The 16,349-nt window shown below is 40.6% G+C and overlaps 1 protein-coding gene across 1 annotated transcript in view; it reads left to right on the forward strand.

Moving 5' to 3' along the window:
• The first annotated feature begins 1,247 nt into the window (after nt 1-1,247).
• The window catches only part of lrp1ab (low density lipoprotein receptor-related protein 1Ab), an 87,633-nt gene continuing 72,531 nt past the window's right edge, over nt 1,248-16,349 (forward strand). The window contains exons 1-2 of the mRNA XM_029277589.2: nt 1,248-2,045; nt 14,639-14,779. Of these exons, the coding sequence (XP_029133422.2) occupies nt 1,973-2,045; nt 14,639-14,779 (214 nt within the window). The 5' untranslated portion in view covers nt 1,248-1,972. The remainder of the gene's footprint in view (nt 2,046-14,638; nt 14,780-16,349) is intronic.

Here is a 16,349-nt window from a genome sequence, read left to right on the forward strand (position 1 = left end):
GACAGAGCTAATATCTACTCGTTTTCACATTTTATCCAAATGACACTCTGATTAGAGCCCGCTCAGTGCCTTTTATAATTCACCAAATGTTGCATTGTCAAATTCATTTTTGTCGTGTTATGAAAATGAGTTCTAGTCAGTATCTCCCTCTGTAATGTTAGTGTTCAGCTCCCCCTGCAGGCTTCATGTTTTATGATCCTAACCAATCGTATCTCAAAAGACACTGTTGATCAAAGCTGGTAAGCAGGTATACATTTGTTATTGGCTTATGGGAGCTATACAAATGCTATTTCTAATATTCTTTGATTATTATTATTTTTTAATAAAGAGAGCTATATCTTATAAGATTTTGCGGAACTGTTCATACATATTTCCACCAAGAGCCAATTTTGATGTAATTTTTTTAATAATCAGATCCTGATAATACATTTTAGGCTCTAAATAATGGATAGTCTTGGATAGTGGGAATCCTTAAAAACCTTAAATATTCCAGGATATGTTGATATGGCACTGGAATTGTCTAATATGGATTCAGGAAATTCTGCAGATTTGATGGGATTTGAGGAATCTGAACCACAGAATAATTCAGGGCATTTTCACTTTTATCTCTCCCAACCAAACGTACTAAGTAATGTGCAGTTACATTTTTAGTTTCTGAATAATTACCTTTCTTAACAGCTGGGGAGGTATTGTGCTGTCTGTTGTTCATGCTTTATACATCCACATCTATTTCATTAAAAGATTTTGCCCATGTGTCATTAGTCCTAAACCACTAGGGGGCGTGATTCAATGAAGATTGGAGGTCCTCCACAGCAGCGTTGGTTAAACATAAACTTTTTACTGACCCGTCTTTCTTTCTATTCTGTTTTGACCTGTGAAACAATGTGCAACTCAGAATACGGCTGAGTTAGAAAAGATAATGTCATAACACGGGTGTTTGAGATAACAAGGAGAATGACACAATTTCAGTTTTAAAGTATACGCTTGTAGTTTTTTCAGGCTCTAGTAAAACATGTAATGATGTTGAATCAGTATTTATGAAAGTGATTTGATTCTTTTACAAAAATGATCGATGACATCAACAAAGAAAGTTTGAGTTCATTAGATCAAGTAAAGGTAACATTGATGTTAGCAAATAAAAACGGTTTGTTAAACAACTCTGTAAGCGGCATGAATGTTTGCAGGAATTCAACTTGACATTTTAATGACGCTATTGGAGTTTTTTTTTATTACAGTATCAGTATTCTTTTGAATTTTTGAGCCAACATGGCTCCAGCCAGGGCGCCAGTCGCAGGCAGCGCCGCCTGTCTTCTCCTACCTCCACGGTTGATGAAAAAGCGCAAGAAATAGGAGAAAAGGAGGTGTGCATGAGCATGCGCAGACGATTCTCACCGCTGATTTATCCCATTTTTGAGGAGTCGAGCTTACGTCACAGGCTCGTTCACAGTGCCGGAGCTTCTCTGATATTCACCATCCACTCATGCAACCTCAAGCACAGGCGGGCATTGGCTCTCCGAGGGGAAAATACGCTTTTACTTTTTAAATTGTCTTTTTAGTTTTCCCACGGCATGAGCTAAACGGAACCGGCGGCTGGCTGCAGTTGCTTTTTGGACGTGTGGACGATTCCGGTGGCATGGTGTGGTGAACCAGCGAGAGACCCCAGCCAGCACAGAGAGACTGAGGTTTCACTGTGCATCATGTTTGAATGCCGATAATTAATTAGAAATATACATGAATGTGTTCCTGCATTGTCTATAGCCTCATCGGGCTGTAGCAAGTCCCATTTGTTCTGCTGAAGCCCGTCTGAAGCGGTCACCGTGCGGGGTTGAGGGTGCAACTGAACGGACAATCGCACCCGGACCATTGAAGGGGTTCGGATGAGGTGGTTGATCGGGTCGTTAGGCTTCAGAAATCCAGCCAACTTTTCCTCCGTTCCTTTCTAACAGCAGTGCCATCGAGCGTTGCTCAGGAGATGGCGATGAAGTGGTTCTACTTGGGATTTATACTCTGCTTGGAGATCCCCTCTCCTGACGGTTCAACCGTAGGTAAGAAAGCCTGTTGTGTTGTCTTGCATTGTGATAGCCTCCCCGAGAAAGCATGACCACTTTTTCCTCCTGCAAAGCATCTGTGCACAGGCCTGCGTTCACCAGAGTTGGAGCCAATAACATTGGTGCCACAGCAGTTTCACCAGACAAGGAGATCGATATGAAGGAGAGCCTTTGATCAGAGAAAGTAGGCTACCGCAACAAAATAACCAGTGTGCTGGTTATGCTGGTTATTTTGTTGCGTTAAAACGTGTCTGCGTTTGAAGCTCCTGTCTGAGCAGACAGAAAGGGCCTGCCTGTAAGGATAGCAGACAGTGAGGTTACTGTTGGAATATTCAGCAGGTAGATGGCACGAGTAAATTTAGCTTGAACGTCCCTTTTCATCTAAACGACATCATTTCTAAGTGACTGCGAAAAACAAATCCACATTCCTCCCCCCCCCCCCCCCCTTCGCGTATTTTCTTCAGGGCTACAGCTGATAGTCATTCAAATCTAACCTGCTGTTGTGTTTTAACAAATGCGAGTCAGCAGCACGCTTGAGTTTCATATCAAACCCTACGGGGCCCGTCGGTTAGATCAGCTTTCATGTTTGTTTTCAGATACTTGGCGCGTGAGAATAAACAATGTCGTCTGTCCGTGAAGGTATCATCTCAATGGCGCGGCATGTCCCAACGTGCACCGACAGTGTGGCAGCCTGGAGATCACATTTTAGCAGTGACAGTCAGGTACTGCTTGTCTGATAGGGACACAGTGTGATTTTTTCGTGCGACTGCCCTGTTACGTCCCAGGAGCTCCTTAATGCTTCCGAATCTCTGACAGTAATAATGAGGCATTAAATGCACCATTGCTCTTGTGACAGTTCTTTGTAGACCTGTTGAGCTTACAGCTGACTGTTTCTTTAAGGGAAACATAAAGGCAAACACAATATCACATATTTTGATGAATTAAATGGAATTGTTCCTATACTCTATTGACTTTGCACACACATACACAGCATAGTACTGTGAATATTTAGGCCTATAGGCTACAATAATAATAGCATGTATACTTTAATGATGTAAGTGATGTATGAAGTATTTTGGTTGCACTAGTTGTGTTTTTAAGTCCAACTCATACCTGACCTGAGCTTTGTATACAGAGAAACATTTGCAATGTCAGTCTGACAGTTCATTCCTCTGTCGAAGTCAACGTTTTCCTTGAAAACCCTTTTCAACAGAAGTCAGCTACTCCACTGTTAATGTCACTTAAAAACTTGGACCTGATGTTTTTTTGTGTTGGGAGATCTTATATAAGTTTGATTAGATTTTGATGGAGGCTGTTCGGTCATAACTGAGGTTACAAGTGCATGAAAGCTCCTCCCACCTCCTCCATCAGTATGCAACATCTGGACACAGGGAGACCATTAATCCAACTTAAATGTGACTGCGAGAGGGGGAGGGACCAGCTGAAGAGCAGGGGGTGAGGGCGGGTCGAGTGAAATCAACTCAGAGAATCAGTTTTGGACACTCTCACACTGACATGTAGTTACATCACATGGGAAGTCGGGTATGGGATTGATGTATGTGTGTTATGTCATCAGCAACAGATGATTTATCAGCGTCCTTTGGGAGCATTGGTTGTCCAAAGGATTGGAAACAGTCAAGTGAGCAGATCAAAACCTTTAAGAAAAGCCACTTGGACTGGATTTGTCTGGATCACTGTTGGGCCAGAGCATGCATTTACAAATGGGAAAGGATTAGTTAGAGGAAGGTCAGAAGGCCAGAGTTAACAGTTAAACATTGGACAGAACCCTTAGCTTGATCTTTAGGGTTGATCAGAGGTCATAATTATGTTGCTTCATGATGGCTGACAGAATCCAGTCAATGCTTTACTGGTAAGAACAAAACTTAAATAAATGCTGACTCATACATGAATTTGTTACAGCTAACAATCAATAACATATATATATATATATATATATATATATATAAGGCCTGTACATATACACATACGGCCTATAAATATGGGCAACCATAAATTGCTGACAAACTGCGGATTGACTCATGCATTAATATCCATTAATCTCATCTCTATAATAGCTTGAGGTCAGCCATTGAGAAAATTGAATTGATCAAATTGAAATATGTAAACATTATAGCCTCTCGGCTGCCCCTTTTCTAAATGTCCACGTTGCTTTTGTTTGCTTGTTTGTTGTAGAGAGCGTAATATTAAGTTTTGGACCGTCAAAAAACATAGGACAACATTCTCATCTAGATACTTTATGGCCCAGAAGATTAAATCATTTAAAATATTTAAAGTGAATTGATTACAAAAAGTTGTTATTGGCATCCTTAATGTATAAACAGAGGGAATGGTAATCATTTAATTGACCACAGACTAAAGCATGAAGCAGCATGTTGTTCCAGCTCTATTTGATATTGCAGTAAAAGCGATGCTGTATTAATAAAGTTTTCAGAAAATTGTTATTCAGTATTTATTTGTAATATTGTGTTACATCCTGCTGTTTAGCAATAAAAGGGTTTAATGTCCTGGTAAGTGCAATCTCTGTTGTTTACTTTATGATGATACAATCTAAAAAAAAAAAAAAAAAAGAATTTCAAGATCCCTTAGAGTTAGAGGAATCCTGTTGGTGAAACGTGTAAATGTGGGTCAGAGGCTAAAGAGGTTGAATTCCTAAGGAGGCTACACTCTGTGTTCCTGACCTTTTTAATGGGATTTGGCTTTTACCTTTTCTTCAGAAACATCACTGGAATTATCTGCTGGAAAAAGTAAGCATCTCTCATACAAATGTAACAGGTAATAGGACATGGATTGCTCTCTTCAGCCCTTTCAAGGGGAGTTCACCGGGAGTACTCTTGCACCTGCATATTAGCTAACACAGATATTCCCCTGTATGTTTTCTTTTCTGAGGAAGTCTAGAATAAAAAGGCTAGTATTTGGAGTGACTTGTAGAGTCTATTCTTTATATGTTGTTCGGCTATGGGATACATTTTTATTCAAAGCTTGTGTGCAGGTGGTTTGAATTTTGGTACTGACCCAGTGAAAATGTTTGTGAAATGATAATAGCAGAGGGTGGGATTCGTCTTTTCTTGACTGTAAGAGCAGAAAAGATCGCCCCCTTTTTTTTTTTTTTATCCCTCTACTTCCTGCGCTGCATTGCAATCAACTGTGACTAGAGGGTGAAACCGGATTAACATAAATGTTTTCAGTGTTGCTCCCCACATTTTGAAGGCTTGAGACCGCACATGAAAGGGTGTTTGTTGATAGTGAATAGCAGGGGTGTACCGTAATTGGTGTTTTCTGCTTGCTACATCACTGTTTACACTCTTTCGCTGCTAAGACCTAAAAACGGAACAGATCGGCTTCTTGAGCAAAAATTGTGGGTGTGTTTGAAGGCAACTCTTAAGATGCATGGGTTTGTTTTGTAGGTGATAATGTAATTAGGCTTGGTATGTATTAAAGCTTTTCCTTTAATTAATTTCCATGATATCTCTCAGTTATTAACGTCACACATCTTTGGTTTGGAACATGAGGAAGCAGATGTGTTTTTCCTAACACTTCATAAAGAGAGCACATAGGGTTGTTCAAATGTAGCGAAGGCCTGCAACGTTTGCCTGACACCTGGCACAGCTGTGAGAATTTGTGACTCCTGTTTCTCTCTGACATCATTAATGGTGAACTCCTCACCTGATGCCTCACACTGACCACACAAGCACACAAACACTTTCACTTTCTGGAGGATTATAGTGGCTGCTTTTTTTGGTGCGTTGGTCCTGTGTGTTGGCCTTAGCGCTCTCATACACTTGGCATGCTGTTGATGTTGCTGGCTTTGTGCTTGACTAGAGACTTGATTTGATCACAGTAATCCAGGGTTACTTTCACACCTGGCTAGAGGAGAGGATCAAATACTGAGATAAGATTCCAGTTTCATGGACTGCTGCAAAGTGCCAAAGCTGTTTGCTTTCTTCTTTCAGACATGGCTCTGAGTCAAGTATGCTATCTGTTGTGTGGCAAAGATATCAACACACTGATTTATTATATGTACAGTGCTCTTGTGAAGGAAACCATCTAAATGTCTCCTTTCAATGGATTGTTCCAGAATGACAGTGCTGTATAGTAGCTGACCACAAATTGTCCCTCTTTTCCCAAATCACAAATTCAAATACATATTCACTTAATACATACAGTATTTTGAAACATTACATTTAAATGACTGTTAAGACATGGTTTAGAACAGCAACTTTATCACAATATGTATCTCTGTATCACGTTCTAAAATCAAATACACCGCGATAAAGGAGATTTGAAAGTGTAAACACCACAGATTTGATCGACTTTAATACTTTAAATCAGATCATTTACAATCTCATGATTGTCAATCAAAGCCAGTAATAGGCTCTCCAGCAGCCACCAGGTATGACACCCTCCTATGAAATCTACTTAATGTGAATTGACTGTTTATATACTGGACCTAAAGTGCTTTAACAGTTATTTTGCAAGGTTACAGCCAGTGCTGCTGAAAGTGCAAGGCATGGTATATACGCTGAATGTTTCCCCTCAAGTTTGATGTAACCCCTTTATTTAGAACTCATGGATCCACAACCATAACAAATTTACATTTCATAAAAAAAAACACAGATCACATTGTTATCATCGATGCCTTAGTATTTACATTTAACGAATTTCAGAAGAAATTTAGGAAAACCAACCAATGGCATCTATTATCCATTGCTGCTTAAACCATAATCTGACATTTCTTTCATGTGAACTCACTTTTTAAACATATCTACAGTACAATAGGTAGTGATTGTTTTTCTTTATTGTGCCTCTGATGTCAGACTTATATTGATTACACATGGCTTATAAAATCTTTTATCAATTAAGTGATTGTCTTTCAAGTAGCAGTGTTACCAAACCAGAAATGTTTTCTGATGTTGTCCTCGAAAAAGACATTCAGAAACTGCAGGAAAAAAAAAAGAGCTCTGTGGTTTTCACTTGAACTCTCTCAAGCTTTGTTTTTGAACATAGCCTTAAAAAAACCCCTTCACTTCACTTTAAAAACCGTTATGACTGTTTCTGTTTCCAGCTTTTTCCGCTTGTATTTTCTTGTTCCTTGTGTGTTATCGCCTCAAAACTGCTGTGTGTAACCATGAACCAGGTGGATGTACTCTGCAGTTCTTGACAATACTATCAAGATTGAAGGGTGTGTTGCTTTGTGTAATCTGACTTACCGGTGCTGCTAGGGTCCACAGCTCTTTTATTTTCCTAAGGAGTTTCCAGTCCATTGCAATATTTTGTTATTGGTCCTTTTTGATAATCACACTATGTGCTAATCAATAAGGGCAACATTACTGCTTGCTCTAGTTCATGCTGCATTGAGAACATTTTTTTCACACAGTCCTGTTAAGGACCTACACTGAATAAGGAGGTCATCTGTTAAGGTGTGAAGTGGATGACTATTAATTTCCACACTGTTAGTGATTTATACTAATGATAACACCAGGGACTTTCTTTCTTCCTACCTCTTTTAGGTGAAGTGTAATCATGGATTCATCGAGATCGACTAGCATTTAATTACAGAAACATTTCAACCTTCAGCTGGATAAAATCCTCAGGTCATACTGTAATCACACAAAGGCAAGGCAGGATGTACCATCATCTCAGTTGCATGTGAAGGCCTCGGTTTATGCCGTCCAGCCTTCATGTTGAGACTCCCAAAATTCTGTTTTTACAACGGCTGAATCTGGTTCGACTTTCCCCTCACAGAGCTGCAGGGACTACAGGGTGGGTGTAGGAGAACTCTCTCAAAGGCACCATTGGCTTATTTACATTCATCTTCATGTTCATCAATCACACTCACTCATTCTGCTGCGGTGTCTTTTACTGCTCTGGCCTGTGACGTCCTGCAGAGCCTCATCAGGTTACCTCTGAGGTCAAAGCTGCACCCTTTTGTTGTGCGATGACACAAAAACAAAGCTTTAAGGCACAAGAGTGGGTACTAACTCAAACCTAGCTTTCTGCTGTTAATGCACGTTCAGCCTCTTTGAAAATGGCTGCACTGTGGATTAAAACCTGAATAGCCCGTGGACATTGTGTGTCCACTGTGAGCCGGTTAAAGTGCTCCAGTGCTTGGCTGTGGCTTGGCTTGACACAAAGCTAAGTAGTTGTTTCCACTGGATGGTTGGGCACTGCACAGAGTGGCCATTGAAGAAGTTGATTCAATAGCTCCAGCAGTGGGCAAGGAAAGACACACTTGTTTTGCACTCTACATACCAACATATTATTATATATATACCACTTTTTACATCTTAGAGTGTCGGACTTTGGTTTAAAAATATGCCGTCTTCCATTTGAATAATTAATAAAGCAAAAAACTTGAGCAACAACTTCCCTCTGCCTGTGCTCTCTGCTCTGTGCTTCAGGTTTGGTTTTAATTGTTGCTTCTTATTTCTTTTTGCTTCCTAATCCTGCTAATTATAGCACAGAAAACTCACTTGAAACTTGACCTCAGGGGTCCAACTACATATAGTCTGTTTTACTCAATCACTGGAAGACCTGAGTCCCCTAGTGGAGGTCAAGGAAAGGAAAGAAGTGATGGTGATGAGAAACAGTTTTGGTTTCATGGCCTCTTTCTAGCATCACTTTCATTGCACACGGTTAGACCATCAAGACCCAGTGTCCCTTTTAGTCATTCAATCCACCATTTCACATTTCTGTTGGCACTGTTATCTTTAAAAAGCAGGTTTGGTTTGTTGATTGAACAAAATTGTTTGGAGAACATTGCTCTTCAGCATGTGTTCAGTTTGCACGGGGATGTTGTCATTATATTCAAGTAAAATAGAACATTTTAAAATAATGTGCAGCTTCACATCAGTCTTGCAGCATAGAGAGACAAAAGTGAATTTCCCTTAAAGTTTAAAGTGAAACTGTTTGGTTTCTTTGTGTGAAAGCGCTCGTATGTTCCAGATTGTCTTTTGGAGGCAAAGTGATACATGTGAAATCAATTAGGAGGTGCTGGAATGTGCTGCATGGATCTGGAGTTGATTTATAGAGCGGGGATGCTCTTGTTAAGAGAGACAGATCAGGGGTGTGCGCTGGGGTCACTTTCTTGTCCCAGATGGTGATGGTGTCTGGAGGCCTCCATCACTTGGCTGCTGAGTTGGTGTCACAACAGCATTTACTCACCATCCCATTTGTTTCATCCCACGGTGTTCCTTTCAGCTGTTGCGATTGTGTTTTGTTTTACATAAAAACCAGAACACATCTTAAGATTTTCTCTTGCATGTAACAGGCGAGCCTGAAAAGTCATCCCCCCCCTTCTTTTTATTAAGCTCTCAGGAGGGACATTCCTATAAGAGCTGGGCTCTGTGTACATTTATGCATTTGCTCACTCGTCTGTGTTTAATGCTTTTTGCCATGTACAGTGCTTAGGGGCAATTCAGCATGCACTGTTTGGACAGGGCAGAGCTCCACTGGCCCAGCATAAGGAAATACTGTGTGTACTGTACACTATACAACTGGTCCTGTGCTTAAAATACAAGCAGGTCAGCTGACTCAAGCTTTGGCCCTCATATACAAGGAAGTAACTCAGTAATTCATGAGGTTTGCTGTTAAACTTCTCTCACAATATTAGCCACTCCAGCAACCTAAAAAGAATAAAGGAACTTGTTTATAGGCAGGGTTGGTAATTTTCTCCAGATATGTGATAAAGCGATAAGTAAGGTCTTTTTACCTGCTCTTTTGTAATGTTAAAAAACTAAGAGTAAGGTCTTTTACCTGCTTTTTGTGAAGTGTCTCGAAGTAACACTTGTTATGAGTTGACGCTATACAAATAAAGATTGATTGATCGATACACTTTTTAAGATTTTGGTTGAAATTGTCTTTAGGTCCTGACAGAAATGAATAACTCATGTGCTCTGAAAAATGAACAAAGAAAATCCGTCATCTTTCGCAGTTGTAAGCCTGTAAAAACTTTGACCAATGTCTGCCACGAGGTACCAATCTGATGAACCAATCATACCTCCCTGCTTGTTCTCTACCCCTTGCGTCTAGTAGCCCACACTAAAAGCGCTTCACCAAGGCATAGCTTATACTGTGAGCTTGTCGTTGGCCGTCGTGAGTAGTAAAATAGTCACGTTTTCTTTTAACGTATATTTTGACAAAGTCGAGTATTTACTTACCGCTGAACGAGACATGAAATGATGTTGTTTCTAGACAGTGCAAGCGATGAGTCGAGGTCCATTTTGTAGCAACAGCGCTCGTGCTTCTAAGTGAAGGACGTGACTTTTGAGGGAGCACAGAGGGGAGGGGTTGGGTGTAGACGCAGCACTGAGGGAATGCTTCTTTCAAATTCATGGTAGAAAAATAGCAATCCTGCCTTTTAAAATAAAGCAATTAAAAAAAATCAATACTTAGTCTCAGTTTTCTGAAAGTCACTCCATGTAGAGCAGGGTTTCAGAGGAAAATTGTTCCTAATAAATCTTTTTTGGCTGTTAAATACCGTCAACAGTGGAATAACAGTCTGTAATTTGTCATTTTAAATCCCCAATATCCCAATTCAATGTCCTTGAATCTCTTCTTCTCCAAGAGCGTGAAAACTGAAATAAGCTGTTTAGTTGAGTGTAGATAATTAGATGGTTAGTTGGCTGGAAACACTAATCCCATGTCTGATGGACAAATTTGTGAGACATTTTTACAGCGTCCTGGGCTTCAGGAATTCTTTGCCTGAAGGACTTTCTCAGCATTCATATTTAATGCCTTTTCCGTGTCATGCGCCCATAAAGATATTTTAAACATGACACACTGACATGGCAACATACAGTATCTAAACTACATTACTGTGTCGGGGGCAACTTTAAAAAAACAAGTATGTGGTGATGTGTCCTTTTTTCAGCCAGCAAGCTTAAGATATTCAGCAGTTTGTTATTTCTCCTCAGAATAAGATTAATTTTGTGACATTAAAAACTCAGAGGATTTTAAACGTGGATGAGAGGTATTTTCTAATTTTCTTTGCTAACAAGAAGTGTTTTTGATTTAATAGACATCGATTGGATGGTTGTTTTTTTATTACAGTAGGTTTTCTTATTCTAAAGAAAGCAGATATAGCACACACTGATTTTACTTTGTAATCATAAGCAGAAGATTAGAATGACGTATGTTTTAGTATGATAATCCTGCTGTTTTGTGGATAGAGGAGTATAATCTGGTGGGCTTTACAACCATTTAGTCACAGCACTGTGAACAAGTTGCTTTTCAGCTCTGGCAGGGACTGCTTTAGATGGAATAGCATTATCAGGAGGGGACTCTGTTAGAGGCAAACACACCAGGCTTACATAGGTTCCTGTAAATGGAGGAGGTACCTTGATTCAGTGGGATTGGAGTTTGCTGTTGGTCCAATCCCAGGAGTCAATAAAGGCATTCTTCGTTGCCTTTGTAGGTGAAGTGCACACAAATAATTTAACTTCCAAGCCTGCTTTGGAGTCTCCAAAAATTGTAAGAATTTTGGCAGTTACTCTTTGGAAAAAAAGGCAACTTTGAAAGCTGAATTAACAATTGACATCTCTGTTTGAGATATTTCAGTGGGCTCTGAAAGAGGTCTGCTGAGGTGGAAGGCTGCCAGTCTTTAACCAAGCCTCGGACCCCTCCTCTGCTGCAACCTCCAATTAGGCTCAGCGGTTCTCCCTCTGCGGTCATCTCATGCTGGTGTGTAAAGCGATGATAAAATTAGAACCCACAATGTTTTATTTGCAGTATTTTATGCCCACTCATGGGGAACAACTGACACAGTGCTTCACACTGGTAACCAGAGGGATGGAGGGTAATGCCTTTTGCATAGCAGCCTGTAGGAGATTTCAATGCTTTTCAGATTAGGACTGTATTCTGAGGGGAGGTTTGTTTGGTTGTTGGTTGTAAAGGCAGATTAAACAGCATCATATAAGCACTGGAAAATTCAGTGGATTGACCAGCATACAAGATGTACGAGGACATTGGCAAGCCGAAAGGAGGAAAAACTAACAAGTTGGCTTCAGGCCAAAACTAGCCAATTTCTGTTCCTAGCAAGGGGCTCGGAGTGTGCTACAGGTTAACGCTCATTCGTGCACTGTTGTCGATCTTTTCCTCTACAGCTGTCTCTTTTTACTTCCATCTTGAATTTTACTTTTGGACTCATCTTATGACATTTAATTTGGACTTTGGTATTTTGGCACCTCAACACCGAATTTAAATGTAATCCTCTTGCATCACTTGAATTATGTTTTGTAAGCCCTTGCCTCTGCCGTTGTGTGCGGAGAAGAACAAGGTGAACACTCTGCATTTTAAAATCCAGCGCTCCCTTTCCCTTAATCTCCTCGCATATCAAGGTGTCATTCACAGGCGGAAAGCTGAGATTTGATCCCTGCATCCCTGATTGTATTTATAAAACCCTGACACTGAGAAGTCTTAGTGTTTAGATGCCGTTCACTTCACTGTCACATCGAAATAAAGAATCAGGCTCTGAACCCTTTTCGTCTGACAGCCAATGGGACGTGATTGCAATGATACACTAGCCCCATGCTCTCTTGTGATTTCAGTCACATCCCGGCCCCCATGCGCTGCTCCGCTCCCCACCCCACCCTGAACACCTCCCTGCCTGCCAAGTCAGTAGGAAGGCAAGTCATCCAGGGCGAGAGAAGGCTCAGTCCCTGCAGAGAATCACAATGAGACCTTCCCTGCTGTCCTTCCCAGACAGACTGAACAACAGTACTGTAACAACCTCCTGCCTGAAATGGCCTCTGTGGTCCCTTTTGTGTGTGTGTGTGTGTGTGTGTGTGTGTGTGTGTGTGTGTGTGTGTGTGTGTGTGTGTGTGTGTGTGTGTGTGTGTGTGTGTGTGTGTGTGTGTGTGTGTGTGTGTGTGTGTGTGTGTGTGTGTGTGTGTGTGTGTGTGTGTGTGTGTGTGTGTGTGTGTGTGTGTGTGTGTGTGTGTGTGTGTGTGTGTGTGTGTGTGTGTGTGTGTGTGTGTGTGTGTGTGTGTGTGTGTGTGTGTGTGTGTGTGTGTGTGTGTGTGTGTGTGTGTGTGTGTCTATTTGTGTTTGTTTGACATAAAAGCAGGAGTCTCTAGTATATCTATTTAGCAAACAATTTAAATTCTTTCTCCTATACAGAGTACAGACACATATTTTACCACTTTAATTTATATAAGTTTTATGTAATGAACTTAAAAGTGTACTCCTACTCTCTGTGTCCAATTTCCACAAAGCCAACAGGTGAATTGAATGCATATCACGACTGTACCAGGAAAATAGCCCTGTACACACTGAAAAGAAAAAAACAAACATATTTACATATTCAAATATTATTTTAATATTATTAGTAGCACAACAGAAGTTCACATCAGTTATATATGGGCCGTGGCAGAATGATCAAGATAGGCGTACACTTGGGCCGTTAGCTAAAACTCTAGGAATTAAAAAAATGTGTGTAGCCCTTTGCGAAGGCTAAAATTGTCTCTATCCAGACTTTTTTTTTGCCAACACTCTACTGAAGTATCCTCAAGAAGTCAGGGTGAGCAGCTGTGCTAACACATTAGGTAGGATTTAGGAGTTATTTTTTTTTTAGAATTTTTTTTTTTGCACGCTGGCAGGAGTGATGGCATTTGTATCATGTGAACGACGTGAAACTGGTGGGAATTTTTGTGGCTGAAGAGCTTCATACTCTTTTCTTCTCCATGCTCCTTTTTATGTCACATGTCCTATACCTTCTAAGACACCCCCCCCCCCCCCCCCCCCCCCCGCCCAGCGAGGGACGTGGAACTCTGGAAAATGACAGGAATGTTCTTTATTTATTTCAATGTCAAGACAACAGAAATGTATCCTGAGTATGTCAAGAGTATGTTAAGTGTAGTTTTGATGACCTTCCCAGTATGATAGAAAATAAGTGATATGTTCAGTGATGACAGATCGGTGTAACACCAGTTAGGTAAAACAAGGATTTTGTGAGTTTAAACACGTCAGCATCGTCCCACTGCTGATGGCTCATGAGCGTTGCTGTGGTGTTGCTAGCCTCTGATCCACCTCAACAATCTGTGCTGACTTACTGCCCAGAACTACTGCACTCTGCAGTTTCCCATGGGGTTGCACGGTGATTGAATGCCCAGTTATAGCTGCGCTGTGACACATGAAAGAGTCTCTGTGGTAAAAGTTGCAAAACACCTTCAGAGTCATAAAAAAAACGGAAAGAAATGAGATGTCAGTAAGAAGAGAGGAAACAACAAACAAACCCAGAACTAAAAGGCCCCACTGTTGGTTGTAAACTTGTAGAGAGAGAGTTTTTTTTTATCTGAAGAGAGGTTGCCTGTGGGTCTTTTGATACAAATACAGCATTATAAACTTAGGTTGACCCTTGAATGTTGCTCTGGCCTGCTGGGTTACGATCTATGCTGTTTGAAGCTGCACATTTCCTATGTAGATTTGGCAGCGGAGAGAAAAGTTATTTCAAAGGACTTCATAAAAGAAACATAACAAACACAGTTCGTTTTCTGCTTGTCATTTTCCCATGGATTTTTTTTGTACTGATGGGCTTCTAATCTCACAACACATCTTGTTTTGTACTTTTGCAGCTCCCAAAACAGACATCCAGCCCAAGACCTGCAGCTCTAAGCAGTTTGTATGTAAGGACCAGGTGACCTGTATCTCCAAAGGCTGGCGCTGCGATGGGGAGAAGGACTGTCCAGATGGTTCGGACGAATCGCCAGATATCTGTGAGTACGGCTTCCTGAAAGCAGCTACTAAAACTGTCTCTACTCAGCAGGCTTGTGCCCTCAGCTCACATTCTCTTTCCAAGCGTTTGGTTATTGGCATTGAGGATTATTACTACCTTACTCAGCTTCTTTTTTTCTGGAGCTAATTTTGCATCAACCTTTTTCCCACCATGTATGTTTATACCTTATGTCCTTACTATAGTGTTGCTGCACTTGATGCTATAAGACATTATATTCACTACCTCTAAATGTCTTTGAAGATACCATAGCGCAATATTCCGACTTTTTAATGTAGCCCTGAATAAGAGGGTAGGTTATGCCCTCTCCTCAAAGGACACAGGCTCACTGTGTATGCTCTGGCTGCTCTGCTGAATTATAGCTCTAATTATGTGGCCGTGTTTAGTCTGAGTGTTCGAGGATGTGTCTGCTCTTGTCTGGACTCTTTAGGGTTCAGGCCCTAAGAGTCTTGTCCCAGCCGCTCACATCTGCCGGCTTCTCCATCCCGCCGTTACATCCATAAACCCTCCCCTGGTAAAAGCCTCTCCTCTGTTTATATGAAGGCGCTAATGGTGATTTTTACTGTCTGTGTGTGCCACACCTTACATCTGTCATGCAACAAGCATTCTCACAATGGTCTAGGACAAGCATAGACAAGTAGCTGACACCCAGCATTAAATGACTTGTTATTGTGGATGAAAACACAGTTAAATATTAACACAAAGGATTGGAGGTTGAAAATGTGTGAGAAAGCTGGGGGTGATAGAATGCATCTAAAGTTGTTGACATTTTCAATACTTGGCTACATTTTGATATTTTTCTATAGCAAGTGTTTTGGAATTATGCAGTCTGTTATAAAACGACAGATTGTATCGAAAGTACCATAGCTTAAAAAAAACTGACAGATCTTTAGTCATATAGAAAACTAAAAGCTGCCACGAGCAAAAGAGAGACCATTGCAGTCTTCAGTAATCAAAAACTAGAAATTGCCCAATATTTGGTGCCTAGGACTTTTACTTTTGTTGCTGTTTTCAAAATGTGAATTGATGATGTTCATTGTTTAAAAGTCCAAGAAAAATAACCCCAAGAAGCATAACTTTGTTCACAAAACATGAACTGTAGCTGTTCTGTTGCGTTACAAATCCTCTCTCACATCATTGAAAGGATTTGGTTGATGCACTGCTGAACATTTTTTAATTCGTAAAGGTGAAGGTGAATGGAAAACTCTCTCTCATCTCCAGCGTCTTTAAATGGGGGAATTTACAGCTTTGCTCGTATCTTTAAAAAGTGAACAGCATGTATCTAAATGAAAAGGTCTAATGGATGTTTCTTCAAGACAGAAAATGACCAATTATGTTTTGTGAATTTCAGCAATCACCGAAATAACACGTGCAATTTTATGCATGTGTTACCCATGTAATGCTTTCATGCAAGCTGCAGCAATTTATCTTCTGCTGTTTTTACTAAGTAACTTAACTGAGTGAATTCTCCATAGCACTTATGTCATTTTGTGGAAGAAACAATGGTGTGATTCATCTTCTGCATGAAGAGATCGAGAGCTGTGTTCCACCAT

This window comes from Labrus bergylta, chromosome 12, assembly GCF_963930695.1.
Source record: "Labrus bergylta chromosome 12, fLabBer1.1, whole genome shotgun sequence".
Classification (NCBI taxonomy): Eukaryota; Metazoa; Chordata; class Actinopteri; order Labriformes; family Labridae; genus Labrus; species Labrus bergylta.